Source organism: Triplophysa rosa, unplaced genomic scaffold (genome assembly GCF_024868665.1).
Source record: "Triplophysa rosa unplaced genomic scaffold, Trosa_1v2 scaffold224_ERROPOS82135, whole genome shotgun sequence".
NCBI lineage: Eukaryota > Metazoa > Chordata > Actinopteri > Cypriniformes > Nemacheilidae > Triplophysa > Triplophysa rosa.
Window position 1 is genome coordinate 21,057 of NW_026634241.1, and position 21,559 is coordinate 42,615.

At 39.3% G+C, this 21,559-nt stretch overlaps 1 protein-coding gene across 1 annotated transcript; it reads right to left on the reverse strand.

Annotated features, from left to right (window-relative positions):
• Positions 1-4,309: 4,309 nt before the first annotated feature.
• On the reverse strand, positions 4,310-19,667 carry LOC130550044 (neuroligin-3-like). Its single transcript, XM_057327385.1, has 2 exons — positions 18,760-19,667; positions 4,310-6,246 (listed from the first exon to the last, which is right to left on the reverse strand). Exons 1-2 carry the CDS (start codon positions 19,665-19,667, stop codon positions 5,394-5,396), a joined length of 1,761 nt encoding a protein of 586 aa, XP_057183368.1. The 3' UTR covers positions 4,310-5,393.
• Between the last annotated feature and the right edge of the window lie 1,892 nt (positions 19,668-21,559).

Genomic DNA, 21,559 nt, shown 5'->3' on the forward strand with positions numbered 1-21,559 from the left:
TGAATTTTAAGGATTATTATTTTAAGAAAAGCATTTTTTTGTAGTGAGAGCGAGCAGCTGATGAAAGTGCTGGGAAATTGTTTGATTCATGACTGTAAGAGAAGCACTAAAGACACACTGTGGCTTCAAGCCTAGAAGCTAAAGTCATTTCCTCAACGTCAGATTCTGTATGCGCTCAAACAAACTAAAAACTCATTTAATGACATACCTCTGCTTATTTTCTGACTTTAGTGTGACTACTTTAGTCAGTAGACATTAAAGCAGATGTCTGTCATGTGGTCTCAAGACTCAGTTCAGTGCTGGTTTTATACCTGGCATCTGAGGCAACGGAATCCAGTCAATCGTGGATCAGAGGCGGATGATCTTGTTCTTTTACGCCCACATGAGTCACGTGACTCAGCAGAACCGGACTGTCAGCAGATGTTCATCTTTCAGAGCTGAGCTTGTTGTTGACACTCAACAAGGTTATGATAAGAGTCATTTAAAACGTGTTAAACAAGAGTGCTCGCTGGACTTTTTCCTTTTATACAGTGTTCCATCCAAAGCTTGAGGTAGGTTTTTTGACTATGAATGTTTTACATGGGCAGGCGCTGGGAAAATGCTAGTGTTTGCTTTGCAGGTGTTTGATGATGATGGAGATCTCTCCCAGCAGACTGCAATTCAATGGCAGATTTTCAGAATTGATCTGCAGGTGTGTCATCAGCAACAGGGAACATTTGTTTTGCTATTTTGCTGTACACACCTGTATCTGGAAATGTTTTTACAGGTGTTAGCAGGTTTTATCCACACGTTATGAATGAACTTTGACTCATTGATGCAATTTTCAAAATAGGACAAAATACCAGGTTGCAAATTAAACATAGAAAAGCTGAAGACAGCTAGATGCAAGCGTAAAATTTGAAGGACATCTTTTAAAATCGATTGAGGGTTTAAATGTTGTGCCTATTATGATCTTCATAAAAATCCTCTAGATCCAAAATCTCTTTTCTTTTCCAGCATCTTCTGCATCGAGCATTCAGCAGTGACTGTATGAGCGTTCATGTTCAGCGTCACTGGGAGACTCATATACTGATGTTACGTGTTAACGTTTACGTAAAGCTTTGAACAGGATGATTGGTGCATATTGTAATTATTTGCTTTTCTGGGAAACAAACAGTATTTGTGGTGTCTGAAGGGCTATACTAAATGAAAAATGGGTTTAAACAAAATAATCACTCAGTGATTTCTGAGAAATGAGAAAGACAATTAGAAAGTCAGGAGCGTAGCACAGAATCTCGTGCCCCTCCACACTATAAATTACATATCAAATAATACTATACAACTCTATACACACATAACACTCGCTGTGAATTAATATTCATTTATAATAAAGTACATCACTGAATCTCTCTAGTTATTGACTTATTTAACTTTAGCAAGGTTTGTTTTTAAGTGATAGTTTTCATTGTCTGTATACAGTAAGTTAGCAGCCTGTATACGGGTAGTAACTGTGTTCCTGTGGCTCAGTGCTAGAGCATTCCGTTAGTACTGGAAAAGGTTCATTTGTTTCCAGAGGTGGACGAAGTACACAGCTTCCTTACTTGAGTGAAAGTACAGATACTACTGGTCAAATATTACTCCACTACAAGTAAAAGTTGTAAAGACAGATTCTTACTTGAGTAAAAGTACAGAAGTACGTGCTTTTAAAAGTACTCAAGTACTAAAAGTAAATTTCCTTTATGTCAGTTGTGCATTGTTTTATTGTCATATACCTTATGCCCCTGAAGCAACCTACTGAATACACCGAGTAGCTCACAGTATCAGTTGTATTAAAGGAGTAGTTCACTTCAAAATTTGCCCCCATTGACTTTCCATAATAGTTTTTATTCCTACTATGGAAAGTCAATAGGGGCAAATTTTGCAGTGAGCAACTCCTTTAAGAGCTTTATATGTTTAGCACACATATGTTTAGTTTAGATATAATCCTGTATGATCATTTAGCCTAATTATCCTCATTAGCCCCCTAGGCCTATATGTATTTATGAGCAGTGTTCTTTTATTTTGTATATTCCCTTTACCAGTTTTAGCAGCAATTTACCAGTAAGTAGTAAGGTTCTTGTAAATAGTAAATTGGACTTATTACCATAATTTAACTACAAACATAAACTATAGCTAGTATAATAATGAATATAATGAAACTATGGTATGTTTAGTTGCTGTGGTTTTACTAAAGATTATTAATTGGAGTATGGTTCCTATATTTAGAAAATGGTAAATTTGTGGATACTGTGGTTTTAATGCAAATACCATCCCTGCTGAAAAAAAAACAATGAAGTTTTTAATTAGAATGAGATTTTTAAATTAAATTCCTCTTTGTAGTGTGTTTTGGGTTTTATTCCAATAGGATTTACCATCCCAGCAATAGAATCCATCACATACAAGTAGACAACAAGTATCCATAGTACAAGTCCCATTATAACCATTAAATCCATTACATTTTATGTTGTATTTTGGGCAGGGTTCTATTGTTTTTATTTCAACAGGAATACTTCAACTATAGTTACTTCAGTAAAAACATCATTCATTTTCCAAATCGCTTTAAATGATATAGCAGCAGATCAGAAGTTAACACGCACGTGTAGCTCAAGGTGTATGTGATGCTTATTTACCGTTTAGCCGTTATGCCGATCATTTTCATGACAATGTTTCTATGATCTTTGACTGATCGTAACCCACAGATGATTACACCACACTTTAACATGTGCCCTTTTCGTCTTTTATTGTTCTATTTGCCTTTTTAGAGCGCTATCAACGGTGTAGCAGCGCCTACGTTTACATTAGTTTAGCGGGGAAGATCCCAGAGTTGCCAGATTTGCGTTAAAAAAATCTGCCAAATGGCCATTCAAAGCTTGCCGGAAAACCGCAAACTTAGAAAAACTGAAATACTTGGCAACAGTAAAAGGTCCTGGCAGATCGCAAGCCAGATAAATTGCGCACACAGGAAACCCCGCTGCATAGAAACCATTTTCTACTTTTGGACCTTTTTATAAATGTAGTGGAGTAAAAAGTATGATATTTGTCTTTCAAATGTAGTCAAGTTAAAGTACAAGTACTCAGAAAAAATAATACTCAAGTAAAGTACAGATACTCAAAAAGTGTACTTAAGTACAGTACTCGGGTAAATTTACTTCGTTACTGTCCACCTCTGTTTGTTTCCCAGGGAACACACATACTGATAAGACATAAAACATTTGGAAAAAACTAACAGCGAAGATATCTCTTATGCTATTCTGTATTGAAATTTTATTAATTTAAAATAATGTATTGTTAACATGTTTTTTCCCTTAACTTTTTGTTATGTCACACCATAGGACACATGTACGGAATATTTACTCATATACAATTCAAACTATTTTCTAGGGTTGTCTGCTGAATATAAACCTCGTAGTCTACTGCCTAGTTTTTGTGAAGGGCAACAACAGCGAATTTGGTGTTAATTTAAATACGAACCTTCTGTAATCAGCTTCAGACACGAGTGTCTGTTATTTAGACATATTTATTATGAATTTATTTGTACATTTTTGTAACTTCTTTTCGAACTCTGGGGAATTGCAGAACCCAGATGACCGGGTTGTAATTGGGGAATAATACCTTGGAATGTTGCGGCTGGCCAATCAGAATGAAGCACTTAAGGCGTATAAAGAAGAGATCTTCAACCCGGCTCCTGAGGACTCACTGTCCTGAAAAGCTTTGCTCCAACTTACCCGTCTGTTTTGATTCGCTGACTCAGGCTGGTTCATGTGTTTCAAACCTGAGTTTTGTAAAGAAAGAAATGAATGGGCACACAAATACTGTATGTTTTCTACAATCTTAATGTTAGACAAACATTCATTTTCAAGTAAAAAAAAAAACTTTTCACTCAAGTGACCCTAAACGACTGAACGGTATTGTATATTATTATTGTTATGTATTAATAAAGGAAACCATTTCTTCTCCAGTTTTATGGTTTAATTTGGCACATGGCACAATCAGCATGTATACATCTGGTATACATAAATAAATATTAAATATATTTATACATAAATATACATATAGAGCAATTAAAAAGACATGTTTTGTGGCCTCAGTTCTAGTGTTGAGGATAAAACTAGTACTTGCTTTGCTTTCTGGATATTGGTGCTTTCAGCTTGATATTTGAGTCAGTCTGCTATAGAGCTCATTTACACCGTTCATAAAATCTTCATAAAAGCCCTATACATATATGTATGTATGCCCATATTTATATATATATATATATGTGTATATATATATATATTTAAAGAAACACAGGTCTAAACTGATGGGTTATTCAGTGTAAAGAGGCCACTGTCTCCAGTCGAGAAGAACAATTATAAAGTCAATGGAATCATGTCCGTTAGTTCAGTTCAATCTTCAGCTATTGTTTTCTCTTGCATGTAAAATAATACATTTATTTTGTAATTCTTAAGCAAAATTAGACATATGTAACTTCAAAATAACAAAAAGTTCTATTTCGCAAAGACAGATGACCATAGACGAAATTGAATCACTTTACTTATGGTAAACAAAATCAATGCAATGGTAAAGAATCACACACACATTCACCTTAAATGCTCTCATCCATACTTAAATCAGAATCCCACACAAACACACACCAAACAGTGCTCTGATTGTTGTGTGTAAATGTTATTTCATGAATATAAGATGCTGCAATTGAAAAAGATGCACTTTCCTTGAAACAAAAGGGTTAGAGGAACTTCTCCAGTCTTGTCCCATGGCAAAGTATCAAACTAAGGATTTTCAATAGAATCAAGAAAAGAAGTTAAAACACCATGGGTAAGGTTATGCGACTGAAAAGAACACATCGCTGTTGCTGTTTCAATCCAAGATAGATCACTGCAGTACGTTCCACCCAAACTCATTTTAGGGAAAAATCGTCGAGAGAGAGAGAGAGAGAGAGAGAGAGAGAGAGAAAACAAGGTCTTTATAAGGCATTGAAAAGAAAAGGAAAAGCAACGCAAACAAAATTATGCAGATGTCACCTCAGAGGCCACAGTTTTGAAACGTGTTTCCCACAAAAGACTATGATGAGAAATAAAATGCACTTTCCTTTGTTTTTGTTCTTTTGTTATTTATTCAAGAAAAAAGTGATCGCCCCTTTTGCACGATTCTGCTTAAAAAGGCGTTTTTCCTTTAAAATGGTGATTAGAAAAAATACTGCTTGAAATGTTCACTCCTTTTCACCCAAACAGAGCAGTTTTGTTTTGGCAGGTTTTCACAACTTGACATCTGGAAGGAATTTGTCATTCCTTGTTGCAGAAGTCTATTCAAATGCTTTTGTTTCCATCATTGTCCCTATTCCTCTCCGAAACCTCCCCAACCAGATCTTCGTAAAGCTATACGCGCGTGGTTGAGTGGGAATGTGGCAAGCCGGTAGAGTTGAAGCCGGCCGTGAAGGTGTTGTACGGATGTAGATTAGGCATACCCACCAGCGAGTTGGGGATCATAGTTATGGTGTTTGGCGTCATGAGCGGGATATCGTCAGGCGAGCGGCGCAAAGTCAGCGTGTAGTCGGGAAGCGAGGCCAGTCGCAGTGGGTCGCCGGGCAGCCCTGCGTCGCACTCATGGTGTGTCTGGTTGACCTGCAAAGACATGATCTCCTCTTCAGGGCCGTGCCGGTTGACGTCATTGGTGGTGGTGGTTCGGGGCGGGCTGGGCTGCGGGTGCTGTTCCTGCCGACGCTTGTCCTTACGATAGTACAATGCAGCAAATGCCAGAACATTGAGGAACAATAGCGAAGCCCCGACTGCGATTGTCACGCTCAGCTCGGTCGAGTAATCCCGTGGGTTCTCGACCACCAGAGGACCTGGCTCCTCTTCTCCGTTCCACTGTTCCTTTCCGCTCTCGCTGTTGTAGGCCGGCGACATGGGAGGTCTTTTGGTGTTAAACGGCCAGGCTTTGCCATTGGGCCGTTTGGTGGAAAGGGAATTCTGAGTTGTCTCGGCTGGTGGCACTTTGGTCGTGGTGGAGGTGTAGTGGAACATGTCGTGTAGGTTATAGAGATGAGGGACCAGGTGCTTCCAAAAAGCCACTTTTGTGGCGCGGTAGTGGTCACGGACGCGTGGCTTCAGGCCGATGTGCAGGTACAGCTGGTCTTGAGGATTGTATTTGGACCAGGCCACCTCTTCAAAACGATTGGCTTTAGTGTGGATAAATTTGGTATCCTGAGGCACTGGCTTATTGGGATCCCTGCAAAACAAATGGATGATGAATTAATACATGCAGTTCCGAAACTTAACGTGTTTCTCACTTATGATGTGACTGTTAGTGTTAAACATTCTGTCATCGCTTGTGTCCTACCAGAACCATAACAACAACATTTAAAGAAATGGTCAAGCTCTTCTTTTTCAAACAGTGAAAGTGACACACATGCAAACGAGATCGCAAAACTACAGATGGAAGATTGCCAGTGAATAATGACTCCGATGTTGGTCTGTTTCAAGTGAACACCATCACGTGGCTTTAGAAGACATCAAACCAACTGCTTTGATAGAGCTTCTTTGAGAATGACAGCCCTGGACATTTTCACTCAGTTTGAAACATGAATAGACTGAGGATTTGTTTAGCTGGTTTAAGCTAAACATTTGTGTTTTTGGCCGGTCTCACAACATGCTGATTCCACTCCTGTTTCCCCATCTCTTCTTTTTTTTTTTAAAGACAACACTTTCATTCTTAATCATTCTGTATGCATAAACACAGCTTACACCTTGAATTGGCCCCTGGTGTTCACGCCAATCAGCAGAACAATCTACCCATCATGTACGCAGACATTCTTTATCAGCAAAACTGTACATCTAGCTGTCTTGTTTTTTTCTACTAGGAACCCCCTCCAAATCATCATTTTTCATTTCTCCACTGTGTGGCGTTCTCTCTAAGCACCTCTGCCTGTCGGGCTTCACGCATCCATGGCTCATTCTGTGTAAAAAAGGAAATGGGCTGAAGGCTTTTAAAGTGAAATACAAATGAATAAATCAACAGCTCAGATGTGCTTGAGGATGCAACTTGTTTTTGATAAAACAACAGCAGTGCACCCATTCCATTAATTGCTTTGGGAAAGCAGTGCAGATTGCATTAACAGCCAGTGTGCTGATAGAAAGTGGACCATATAAATCTAAACACTAAAATGGAAGATGCTGGCATAGAGCCTGTGCATGTGTTGTAGTACCCTATGGCCTCCGGGGGTCACTGTTTCTCTAATTACCAACGTGGCCTCCTCGGGACTCCTTTCTATGGCATATTGACTTATCATGTGTATTAACATATGGCACACGAATAATCACACACCTACTTGTCTTATAGCTGCTCAGTACAGATGATATAGATCGAAACGGAACACGTGAGGGCAGCATGCAGGGGCTCTCTTGTTAATGTTCTTGGAGCTCAAGAGTGTGGCGCTAGCAACATCATGAACAAAAAACTACAGTCACTGTCAGTTAATTTACATAAAAGCGTTTGCCAAATGCATACAGTATTTAAAAAAGCATCAAAATCATTAAAGAAAAAAAGTGTTTCTGTGAAAAAAGTACCACCTATAGTGGTGAAAAAAAAACCATCTAATTTATTTGTGTTTAGAATTGATCAAGTTTAAATTTGTTCAGTTACTTGAGAAGTCACATGTAAAGCTACGTAAAATCTTATAGCTACATTTTACAGCATCTCTTCTATCACAGTTGGGCAAAACATCAACCACAACTGAAAGAGCAGATAAAACAAAGGCAGGTCGCCAGAAACATCACGCTTTCAAGTTTCTTTTGCATCACAGTTTATGGTTCTGGAAGGAGAGAGGCAATTTAAGATAGGATGAATATCAACTGAGAAGCCCATAAATAATTGGTTCTAGTAGGCTCGTAATGATCCCGATGAATATTGGCAGCCGGACCATGATGACTTTGGAGGAGAATATCAGTAATTAAGTTTCAAAGAAGCAGACGGCAGAGGTAAGGTCATATTGATCTGCTTTGCTGCAACATGCCAGAGAACAGGATATCAATGGCACAGCAGCGGTGCGGCATATATGAATTCCTGCTGCATGGTGTGCGAGTCGCAGTCGGTGTACCTGGGGCATTCTCGCTTAATAGGAAAGGCTGGAATCTCAATATCACCACACGCTCTGATAATGGTCAATCAACCACCTTGCACGACACAGCATATTGATGCTTTGTGAAATATAGTGGGGACTGCAATGCTGCCGACTGCTGATTACAGTTCAGTCTTGACTAAAGTAACGCTGTCGACATATTCCACGTGAGCTGTTTACATGTGAGGGTAGTGTATGGGGGGGAACTACAGCCCGCTTTCATCTGGCCCACGACACAGTTCAGAAATGTATGACCTGTTACTGTGTTTCACTCATTGTATTAATTACTATTAATTTGGAAAGACGTCCCATTTGATGCCATAGAATCAAATTCCATTAGATAATGCTATCCCGCATTAACGTTATATTCAGTTTACTGCTCCGGTAAAAAACGAGCACGGAAAAAGTAAAACAGCTGATTCTGGGTGTCACATTTGCAAGAATGGACAGCAAAAGAGTCATTTTACCAGTATCGGACAGAAGGGAGTATGTCTCCTTTTCCAAGAAATTATTGCAGAATTTATTGTAGTATTTCAAATTAAAAGTGTGAAAATTAACCATAGATTAATAGATTAAAACTGTAGTGAACTTTCAGTAAGAGTAAAAAAATGTAGTATAACATTTTTGCCACGTTGATTATCATTTGTAGAAGCAGACACCCTGATATTAATACTACAGTACAGTACAATTACTATAGTATACTAGAGCATTCTGTAGTATTATCTATAGTAAACTGATCAACTGTAGGAAAATAGCAGCATAGTTCCTAGGAATTTTACCATTGTGAGTATATATATTGCTATTGCATAGTAAAAAAATTATGCAAAATGTAAAGTGGAAAACTTGATGTGGCCCTCGAGTTAAAACATCTGCCTACCCCTGGGTTAGGGTGATGTTTCTCTGGTGTGTTGTTGTGGGTGAAGAAGCATCATTTATGGTGTTTACTAAGGAAAGTATTAAAGGGGTCATATGACACGGCTAAAAGGAATATTATGGTTTGTTTTAGATGTAATGTAATGTGTATACAGGATTTAAGGTTGAAAAACGCTGTATTTTCCACACACCGTGCATGTTTGTATCTCCTCTTTGCCCCGCCTCTCTGATTTTTAACAAAGCTCATGGCTCTGAAAAGCGAGGTGTGCTGTGATTGGCCAGTTAACCAGTGCGTAGTGATTGGTGGAATACTGCAAGCGTCTGAGAGCCTTTGAGAATCTGAAACCAGGGTGGATTTAAAAAATACTGTCCAAACACCAAAGAGAGGGCTCTCTCTCTGACCAAACTTGGAAACCCTTGTTGGCAAGCATAGAGGTCAGACATGTCTGATAGTTGGTCAGCCGGTTTGCACATGTGTCAGGAGACATTTAGTCCACTCCTCTGTCAATCTTTAAGGGTTCTTGGCTGTCGTTTTCGCCTCCTTCACAGATGTTCTATAGGACTAGGGTCTAGAGACTGGCTAGGACATTTAATGTGCTTCTCCTTAAGCCACACTTTGCTTGTCTTGGCAATATGTTTTGCGTCTTTGTCATGTTAAAGACTCATCCATGACCCATCTTCAGCGATCTAGTTAAGGGGAGGAGGTTCTCGTCCAAGATTTTACGGTACAGGTCCATATAGGCACAGAACCAATCTGTGGAGCCAGAATTCTCGCTGGTTGTAGGGGATCAAATACTTATTTCACTGACTGAAATGCAAATCAATTTATAACCTTTATATTTATATGTTCCCCTGATTTTTGGGTTGATATTCTGTTTCTATCAGTTAAAATAAACCTACCATAACAATGATACACCCTTCATTTCTTTGTAAGCAGGCAAACTTACAAAATCAGCAGGGGGTCAAATCATTATTTCCCTCGATGTATGTTGACTACTAGAATATCAGGGAGACTTGGGCACGTTTTTTGTTCTGGGCCTGTAAACAAGCACTCAGCACTCACAATATTACCGCCTAACAAGTCTCACACACGCCAAGTTGATGTACATTAATACAATCTTGTCAAAACTTATAAAATCAGCCTGCATTCAGAACTCCATAGACCTAAAACCACATGCAAAACAGGTGAAAAATGCATTGACTTGGGTCATCTACTTTATTGGCAGTTCCTTTGAAAACTAAACCTCACTAATTCAAACTGAAGGCAGAGCGTGTACGTTTCATCTTCAAGTTTTATATGTAAGTGTCTTGGTGTTATTTAGGAGTAAAGTTTTAAAGACGGGACTCCGCTGTGTATGGGCAGAAGGTTGGAAGTCTTGTCTTTTGAAGAGCCTCAATTCTTTTTGCAAGTCACGATTATGAAGGATAGCAGTATAAATCTAATGAATATGACAAGGTGCACAAGAGTCAGAGTTAATTTGACGGAGCTGCACTGCTTATTCATCATCAGTCTCATTTGAAATGCTTGGATGATCGTGGACATAGAGACACCAAATCCTGTGGGGCATCATAAAAGCTTCAGCGTCTTCCAGCGCTTTGTCTAGCCTTATTTCATTCATTGAATTTAACTGAATGCCATTAACTCAAGGTAGGTCACGCATCTTTCATCAGTCTTATATACTGTATGTGTGTTTTTTTATAAATACTGCAAGTTGTGTCGGGCACTCTTTCAGCTTTAGGTTTATATGGTGCATTTTAAGGTCCACGCACACAACTGGCTTTGCTTTTGAAAGATGCAGCGTTACATTCAGAGTTTTGATCTTTCTTTACCACTTCCAAGGTCGCAGGTGGAGCGTAAAACATAAAACAGTTATGACATTGAGAGGATTCTTTCAAACAACTCTTGTTGCTGCCATGTGAATGGACACAATGTGCTCATTTGAGCAATTTGTGCTGTTGGCTAAGACAAGCATGACAATTATTTTTGCCCTAAGTTAGGGTTTAGGGTCTCCCTTACGCAAAGAAAAGTTATTTTCCTATATATTAACTGTCGGTATATTTAACCATTTAATATAGATTTTATTAACAAAAATAGTTTGAATAATAAATTGTTAATATATGGCAATTTATTGAATAATAGATAATAAATTAATCACAAGAACAACGTCGACCGCCGCCGCTTCACCTTAAAGCAACACTTTGTAGTTTTTCAATCTTAAAATATTGTCTCTAAAATTATTTTAGTGGTAGTAAAATAACTCTAGCACAACTAATTCTACACTGTAACTTGACAGAGTATTGAAACGGTAAGCCAATCTTTATTTTGCTTGCAAGTCTATACTGTTTTCACAAATGTCTCGAGCAAAAAATGTGTCTTTAACTTTAATATTTCACGTTTTTCAACAAAATGTAGCATATCATTCGAAAGATCTACTTTTGATTATTTATTTATTTCTAATGCTGATCAATGCTGCTGATGTCCCTGCAGAGGTTTCAGAGTTCTTTTCACAATTATGTAGAACAATAGTTATACAACCATTTAAATAGAACAACATTAATTTATCTTTATTTCATTTCTATTTATTGTTTTTTTGTTGTCATTTTCAGGTCAATCTCTAAGCAACCAGCGGTGTTAAAGAAATAGTTCCCTCCAGAATTCATTTGAATCCATAATTCGCTTATCCTCATGCCATCGTAGGTGTATAGTCTATGACTTTCTTTCTTCAGCTGGACACAATTTGAGTGATTTTGAAAGATGTTCTGGCTCTGGTAATGGCACTGGAGTAACCTATTTTGTGAAACAAAAAAAATGCATATTTCCAATCCATCACAAAACTAATCCATACAACTCTATGGGGTTAATAAATGTCTTCTGAAGCAAAACAACATGTTTGTGATTAAAAACTACACATGTAATGTCATTTAGATCGACCCCCTGGAGTATTATGGATAACATTCATGACGGATATATGTGCTTCAAAAAAATGGGACACTATCCAATAACATCAAGATGAGAAGAGCCAGGACATCTTTAAAAATGACTTAAATTGTGTCCGGGATGGCATATACACCTAGGATGGTATGAGGGTGAGTGAATTATTGATTCAAATATATTGTGGGGTGAAACATTCCTTTAAACATGAAAGGTCAAGCTATGTGTCAAGGAGAGCAACTCAGCTTCGTCTCTGGCCTTGCAGAGTTGTTTGCCTTATTCTACAGTTTCAACCTCAAGTATCAGGAAGACCCAGCATGCACCCATGAGTTTGTTCAGAGGTAAGATATTAGCATATCTTACAGCCATATATATTCACATGGAGTAGATTGTGTCACTAACCTTGTCTTCACAGTATATGTAAAGAAATTTGTGCAGTATTCACTTACAAAGGTTTCATACAGTTGAACAATACGTTGCATATTTAACAATGTCATGTATGCAATAAACACATGCAAGGGTTGCAATTAAATGAACTGATAGAAGTCACAAAAGTTTGATAGATTGGTGGGTGAGTGAGTGATTCAGTGTGTCATTGTTAAAGACATAGTTCACTAAAAAATGAAAATTACTTCATACTTTATTCACCCTCATCCCACCCTGTGTGTATATGACTTACTTTCTTCAGCCAAACACAGAGATATATTTAGGCTTTTCTTAGATTTTTGATATGCCACATATTGGGGCTATTTGTTGTGAAGCTCCAAAAAGCACATCTATCCATCATAAAAGTAATCCACGAGACTACAAGTGTCACGAATCTCAAGGAAAGAACCCAGATGAAGGCAGTGGTTAATAGATTAACAAAAACAAGATTTATTTAACACAAAAACAAAGACCCACGGGGGGCAAAACAAGAAAACAGGATAATAAAAACTCAAACTCGACAGAACATAGACTAACTGAGACTGGACTAAACTAGAACACACTTGACATTAACTATAACTAAACACTTACTAAGACTTGACTGGATAATCCACAGAGCAGCACTGACGAAACGTCATACACTGGGTACAAGCAAAACGAACGAGCACAGGACATCAAACACAAGGGCATTAAATAGGGAGACTAATAAAGGATAATTAACAAGGGACAGGTGTCGGGGATGAAACACTAAGGGAAAGCTAAACAAGGAAATGAGAGGGGCGGGGCCAAAGACGAGAACGGAGAGAATGCATATTATGTCGTGACAGACAATAATATGCTTCTCTCCACACCAAACAAGAGGTTCTGCCATGGTCCTGCCACAAGACCAAGAAAGACATGACGAGGCAGAATCATGACAGAACCCCCGCCTTAAAGAGCGCCACCCTGACGCTCCTCAAGGTGACCTACAGGACAAGACAGACTGGGAAAGTCACAAAAACAAAACATTGAATAAAAAATTAAAGGCAGACAGGTCTACAAAATCATTGGGTTGGGGTGACACTATAAAAATAACAAACAAGGGAGGGGGGTGGAGGAACAAGAGAGTCCATGGGGGGAAGACCAAAGGGGTTCGGGCTAGGTGGGGGAGTCTTAGTCCGGGGAGTCCCGGGGGACTTGACAGGGCCCGGCTTAGCTGCCGGCTAAGACCTGCCACAAGACCAAGAAAGACATGACATGATGAGGCAGAATCATGACACCAAGGGGTTAATGCGTGTCTTCCAAAGTGAACTGATACATTTGTGAGAAAAGAATTCATATTTTGAGTTTATTTAGTCATTGTTATGTTGCATACACGTGTATAATGACATTAACAGACATCCTGTTCATGGCATTACAAAACTAAGAATAATCAGGATATTCTTGACGAAAGGAAGCCATATTTACCTAGGATGGCATGAGGACGAGTAAATTATGGAGTAATTTTCATTTTAGGGGTGATCTTTTAACCTCATTTAAAACTGTTTATTGCACCTTAAATGTTTTGTAATAAAAAATGTCAGCTGGCATTTTAGCTAACAAGCTCGTGAAAGGCATTTTTCTGACATTTGCTTAAAAAAAAGTTTTAAAACTGAGTATGTTGTGTTTATTTATAGCATTTTTGACAAATGTTTTGAAAAATAAAAGTATAATATATCAAATGATTATTCAATCTAAAATTACAGTATTAAAAGTAGTAATTACAGTATGCCCTGCAAAAATACAATTTATTGCTGTAGACAATGCAGTATAATACCGTAAAATTAAGTGGGTTACTGTAGGATAACAGTATCATACTGTATTTGGTTATTACACTACAGTACTGTAAATGTTGTTTCCAGCTGTAGTTCTTTAAAAATACAGAATGTGGCTGGCGACCCAGCTCCCAGTATTTTACTGTAAACTTACAGCCAAAGGTTTTACAGTGTACTGCCGCTGCTACCTGAGCAGTCTCATAGCGGCTACAAGCACACTCTGTAAGTTCTGTGTTGGGGTTGGTACACACAGCCCCGCCCATCCCCTGCCTGCGGAAAAGTGTGATATGGTTTCCAAACAACGTTTCTGCATTTGCCGATTCCATTAGCTTACTTAAAGAAATTCTGGTAACAGACAATTTCGCTTATTAACCACACGGGGAACCTTTGAGCAAAAGTTCAATGGTGTTGTTTTAAAGAACGTGAAATATGAAAATCTGTCAATAACGATCGGTGCCATTTTCTGCACCAGTCCAAAAAGAGTCAGTGATTTTAAGGTGAGTGAGGACACTGACCCCTGGGCATTCTTCATTATGAGCTGTATCCATGGGTCGGGTCAACATGTGTCCAGACTGATCTCTGTCCTCTCCCCTGATGATCATGCAGCATTGTCTCTTCACCATGGGTGTCGTTAACACACTACTGGGCTTCCTTGCCTTGTCGAATGCAAATCCGCATTTCAGAAACGCATTTCATTTTCCCCGGCTTGCGCTGGCTATAATTAAGTGGGTTTTGAGACTGTTACACACAAACCGAACGCAATCCCTTTGAATTCCCAATTGGACGGTGGGAAGTCTTCGAAGAAACAAAGCAACCGAATCCGAGAGGCAATTTAGCTCAGAGCCTGAGAAAGAGATTCATGTGGCCTTGGGTGGTGGGGGGCAACTGATGTTCAAGAGCTATTTCTTTCTGTCTTGGTATAACGGTACGGGAAAACTGCTCATTGAGATGCAACGTTAAAATGATTGTTTTTGTTTACATACACACAAGGCAGATATGAGACGCTTGGAGGTAATGAGCAGCTGCTTACCATTCAGACGAAGTACAGGCAGCAGAATTTCAATAAGACGGGTGTCAATAGCATTACGTCAATAAAAATGAAACATAGCTTGCGTCAAATCTTTCTGATTTCAGGAACTATTACAGTCAAGCTGTCATTCAGGGACCTAAATCCATTTTATTAATCACTGTTTATTGATAAATCATGTTAGGGTGGAGAAGTTTTGTGTCCTTGAAAATCATTAACAACACGTCTGTTTCCAAACAGAACGTCTGAATTCATCTCAGCAGGACTTGGCATGCTGAAAGTGGCTTGTGTTGTCGTTACAGATGAAGAAAAGCAGGCAGACAACAGGAAAAGCACAGTATTCGGCTCAGCAATGTGTCTGGCTCAGCACAGCATGGGCTGTTTGACTGAAGGCTGTATGACACACTGAAGACATCCAGAGGAAACAGCCCCCTGCCCATCAAAGGCTAATGTGACAATCTCTATCCGAACAGCGCCATCTGAGGACCGATTGTACAGCCTGGACAAAGGCGATATGTGGAAACGAAGTGTGAGGAAGACTCTTGGCTTTTGCGTTGCTTTAGAGGTCCACCTTCCATTAGTTAACATGGTAACGTTTGTATAAAACAATGATGTAAAAAACGTTACATTCAAATGTTTGTCATCAATTTCACTTCAATTCAATTCAATTCAATTCAATTCAATTCAATTCAATTCAATTCAATTCAATTCAATTCAATTCAATTGTTAATGTACCATTGGCTACAGACGTAACATTTTTCATGATCTGTTAATGTAAACTATGCATAATTTTTCTTCCATTGTTGAATTGCTCAGATGTGGATTGTGTCTTGCATGTATAGTTCATTTTACTTGTACACTTTAGTTTAAAGTTTAGATTTACATGTGTATAGTTAGATTACCGTACTTTACATCCTGTGAGACATGACATTGTGTTCCCTTTGTATGTCTCCACATTCAACAACATTGATTGTATTTTATTACTTACAGTAGTGTATGTGAACTTACAGTGTATTTACCCAACACTTTTACTAAATAGCATAAGGCTGGGTTACACAAACAAGGTGCATTTCTTACTTCTCTTTTGTCAAACCTTCTAACCCGATGCAACTGCTCTTATACCATTTTCCAAAAGCAGTGAGCATTGAGCAAAAAAAGGCTTGTGTTGTAGGCATAATAAAGCACAAAGCAGAGTATTGCTCAGGGGATTGATACATGCTGTTGACTTTCATGTATCCATTTTAACATGGACATAAGTGTATTCCACTTAGTGTACAATTTGTGGAGATCTCGGCAAGTCTAATGTAGGTCATGGCATTCAGGGGCCAGTTGCACAAACATGCCATGGTTTTAAGATTGTGTCTAAGAATTAGTCTGACTAACTAAAGTCAGTGAAGAAATACTGCTGCATGAAATAAGCTCATGGTTGTCTTTAGAAAGACTGTCTATATTGTGGAAAAAGTAAGACACTGAACAACTTAAAACAAAATGGCCGACAGCAGGCGCTAAACCCAGCTTTTCTTTGCTGAAAATATTTGCATATTAGAGGAATACAATGCTGCCAAAACTTCAATGAACAAATTTAGTGATTACTGTGCAAATAAACATAAAACAAGTCTTGGACTACAGTAACTGAGAACATTAAAAGTCAGTTTCACAAACCATCAAAAAAATCTCCAGCATTTTTATAATAGACTTCCAGTGGATTTTATTAAAAGCTTTGAAAAGCTCTTCCTCTTCGTCCATTTATTCAAATATTTGCTACTGTATAGCACAATACAAACTCAGGGCACTTTTTGAATCTATTTCTCAGATATAAAGGTTCATTATCCTGAAATCTAATCCTTTGCTCTTCACAAGCCAGCTCCTAAGCAGTATTCACATTAATCCTCTCACAAGTAAGAGCAAGTCAGAAACTCAACACCTGAAACTGATTCTATCATGGCTGCTGAATTGGAAGCCATTCGATGAACAACTGCAGGAGGATACAGTATTTGTCATGTGATAAATACTCTTTTACTGGATTTCTAAAAGGATCCTTTTAAAATGGCAGACAGGAAATGCTCCAGACAGGAGAACTGTTTATTCTACAAACTTTAATGCTAGATACATTCATATAGAAATGTTTGGATCTCTTTGCAATAACTAGCAAGGGCAAGGAATCTCAGTTTTGTGGTAAACTGTGGTACATTAAAGGTCCAGTGTGTAGTTTTTTTGGAGGATGTATTGACAGAAATGCAATATAATATACATAACTATGTGTTCAGAGGTGTATAAAGACCATACGTAATGAAGTGTTCAGTTTTTATTATCTTAGAATGAGCTATTTCCATCTACATACACCGCAGGTCCCCTTACATGGAATTCATCATGTTGTTTCTACAGTAGCCCTAAACGCACAAACTGCTCTACAGAGTTCATTTCATACGCTATCTCCTTCAGCAAAGAAGCGAAAATGTAAAGACATCATTGTCCTGTCAGTGCTTCTAAAGGAGGGGTGAGCCGTTGGTTGCAATTCACAACCACACCGCTAGATGTCGCTAAAATCTCCACGTTGTTCCTTTAGGATATTATTTTTCATTTGTATTTAACCCATGACTTTAACAAAGCCACGCCCATTGAGCTTCAGGAGACCATCTGCCTGAAATGTATTTCTAAGTGTCTTCATTGCTTTGCTCGAAGTTTGGTTTAGCTGTTTACAAGAAAGGATTTGTCCCAGAATAACTTCCTGTTTTATTGGGAAAACTGTGCTTGTCTAACCCTTTCATTGTTTTTTTTAAGTTTGGCTCAAGTTCTAATCACATGGGAGTTTAACGTACAAATATGCCATGCCCTTAAGCTGATTTGACAATTTCCGGACAGATGTTATTTTTGAAGAGTTCTTTAATACACTTGCAGAATGTTGACTTGAGCATTCAGTCTAAAAAATAGCCTGCGGTCCTCAAACATTAACATGTCCATTTGGCGTTTCTCAATATTTGGCCAGGCCTTGTGTATACTTAACAGTTAAAGAATGATTTATAAATGTCAGGAGGTGTCATATTATTGTGAGTGGTAAAAGTAGAGTAGCGGCAGCATGACCAATCAATTTTTCTCAGTAACAGCGGTTGTCAAATTAGATTTGTGTTGTTAGAGCTGATTACAAGCATCTATAATGCTTTGTGCTCTGGGCAGAATTGAGCATGAAGGAGAGGAGCTGTTGTTGGGCAGGTGGTCGGCTGGGTAGGCAGAGATGAGCTGAAAGGTTTTGATTATTACTGCCGAGGGGCTACTCTTCAATTCAACTTCAATTTAGAATTATATATACATGCACATACACATATATACATTATAACATACATCATGATATTATAAATTGCATTGTATTATAGGATATATGGTATGACTGCAGATTTTCCAAAAGATGTAGATTAGCCACAGTGACTGCAAAAATAAATGTCTGTGGGATTGTCAACAGAAGAGAAATCCTGTAAACCTTCACTGCTCTGGATTCTAAGCAAGGCATTGTCAAATTCAAAAACCCTGTATGACTATACAATACTGTAACTTTGCATGTTGGCAGGTAAACACTTACCCGGTTTTGGCGAAGTTTGTCCAATAGGTCATGACGACAGCACTGAGCATGACGTCATTTTTGGAGAAGTTGCAAGGAAAGAGGTCAGTTGGGCCAATCATGGGAATACCAAAGACGTAGGGTACCTCATCTCCGTGAGCTGCGTCTGACCAGGCGGGTTTCATCAGACTCTGGCAGTGGTGGTAGAAGGCGTAGAAGTAGGTGGGTGACCCATACCGGGCGTGAAGGTCTGCTGTTACCACCGAGGGCTCCACCCACTGATGATCGGTAAAGAGTGCCACCAGCGTCTTGCGGCGCGTCTCAGGATTGTCTCTGTCGGCCCAGTCCGTGTACATGAACTTAATGGTCTCTCGCAGAGTATCCTTGCCCTCCGGGTAACCATACAGACTGTCCACAAAGTCCGAGACCGAGAAGTCAAAATCATTGCCCGAGACACCATCTTCAGAGTCCACGACGTTCTCCACAAAGCGCAGGCCCTCGCCCTGGTTGACACCCAGCATGATGTCATAGTTGAGAAACTCGCCCTGCTCCATCAGGATCTCAGGGTCATCAGGAATGACATCGCCGTCAATGACTGGGCCAAAGGCTACGTGGTATCTCGCTGGCTGGATGTCTTGTTCGACCAGCTCACGAGCACTCTTCTTTCTTAGACAGTCCACCATGTCCAGGGTGTCGAGCACGTTACAGCCCACTTTCTCCGCCAGCAGCCTCGTGTACTTGACCGGCTGATAGTTGACGGCCCAGCTGGACAAGGCTGAGCCGCTCTGGATTATGGCACGATGAAAGAGTCCTGCAGCAACACAAGACAAACATTTATTGCATTTCAGACAGGGTTTTACACCAATGGTAAAACTGTCTTTCAACCTTTTTTTTTTTACTGATTTTACTTTCTTTCTCAAAGAAGACATCAAAAGATGAACATTTCAAAAGAAGACATTTTGAAGAATTTCAAAGAGACAGATTTACATTCAATGAGGACTTGAGCTTCGGCTTTAAAACAAAGCCAACATATACTTGTGTGCGATAACTTAGTGTGTATTAGGGATGGGTACCGGACTCGGTAATTTTAAGGCAGTGGTCACCAACCCTGCTCCTGGAAATCGACCGTCCTGAAGATTTCAGCTCTAACCCCAATCAAACACACCTGAACTATCCAATCAAGGTGTTCAGGTTTGCTTGATAATTACAGACATGTGTGCTGAAGCAGGGTTGGAGCTGCAGTCTGCAGGACGGTCGATCTCCGGGAGCAGGGTTGGTGACCACTGTTTTAAGGGCACTGACCGAATTACATCTGTACTACCAAGTATCGATTCACATTAAATCAATCGGTGCCAAATTTCTGGATCTGAGAACTGCTGTGCGAGAGCAGGTACGTAGAGAGAGAGAGATCAATTTACGCTAATAAAGCAGGCTGTCCTAATCAACGTACAAAATGTAAATAAACCCTTGACTGTACATATGGTTATCATATTTATATTATTTATTTCACTTGTTCTTGTTTAGAAAATGTGCGTTCAGACACAGCCGGCATGCACACACATAACACTGCGCTGAACATTTAAGTTTGTTAAAGCGCTTTGTTTCGGGACTTCATGAGAAGATTTCATACAAAGTTTTTAGTGACAGACGCATTAGAGCAGTCAATGGAAAGAGGTGAGTGAGGCCGTCAAGCTGCAGTTTGAAGCTGTGAACAGCGCAGCAGGAGACTCATGTATTATTGTATGATCAACATTATATATATATATATATATATATATATATATATATATGTGTGTAATTCTTTATGTTTATGTTATGTAGGGTATGGTCGGATCAAAGTTTACCATCTGTGATCGTAAAACACAGTAACCTCTCAGCAGGACTACGACCAGGCACCAACAATTCTGGCCAAATGTCCTATTCTCAACACCTTCATCACTGACCAGGACAGATTCGGATACTCTCCCCTTGGGGGAGGACAGGACTGTTCACCAAAGTTAGAAAAGCCATGTGGCCCCAGGGACTGAGAGCCTCAAATTCTTCCAAAAGAATGTCTCTTTCTCTTTCCTTAGTCACAAAAGACTGGTTTAAAGTGTATACACATGAATCTCCACATTGTATGCTTGTCTCTGTTATTCTCCTTCACCTATAACCTCAAAGGCACATGTGCTTAGTGGTATTCTGTGTATATTTACATTCTTGTCCAAACTACAGGTCAATGTAATTGTAACCCCTTCATGTTTCATATCTACGTGTTTCCCTTTTCATGTATTAGAATATGGTGTATAGCACAGTAATGTATTTTATACCATACTCATTTTATTCTATTCTAAGTCTATTCCTGCTCCAAACTCCCAGGCGACCATAAATGCAAATGAGTTAGTGTGCCGGACAAAGAAACAAGTTTTGGGCGCGAAAACAATCTCGTCACATTGGATCGCCCACCTTGGAGGGGCGTGACGCCCTCTGTGTTAAAACACCTGAACACGCAGGAAAGCTTGCTCTTTTGTGTATGTTCGTTCGCTCGTGGGCATTCGCGCTGGTGTTCTTGTCAACCTCTCGAGACCTGCCTCTCCTCAGAGACAGCTTCTAACGGCAGTTTGCTTCAGCTAAATCAACGGACTCACGGCCCGCTCTGAACACATCAGGACCCTTTGATACGCGTGCCAGCACGTGTCCCGAGAAACAAAGAAGCCAATGCAAGTATCTGAACTATTGCTAACCAGTTGCGAATAAGCTTTGCCCCTTTTAAATAAGGAGTTTGTCCTCGATGGTTCGTGCAGATGTGAATAGCTGATTTAATACTGCCTTTTTCTTTGCT

Coding starts and splice junctions, on each gene's coding strand:
- LOC130550044 (XM_057327385.1), bottom strand. CDS start 19,667: ATGTCTTCTTTGAGAAAGAAAGTAAAATCAGTAAAAAAAAAAAGGTTG. Junction 6,247..18,759: donor ACAAACTTCGCCAAAACCGG/GTAAGTGTTTAC, acceptor TTTGTTTTGCAG/GGATCCCAATAAGCCAGTGC.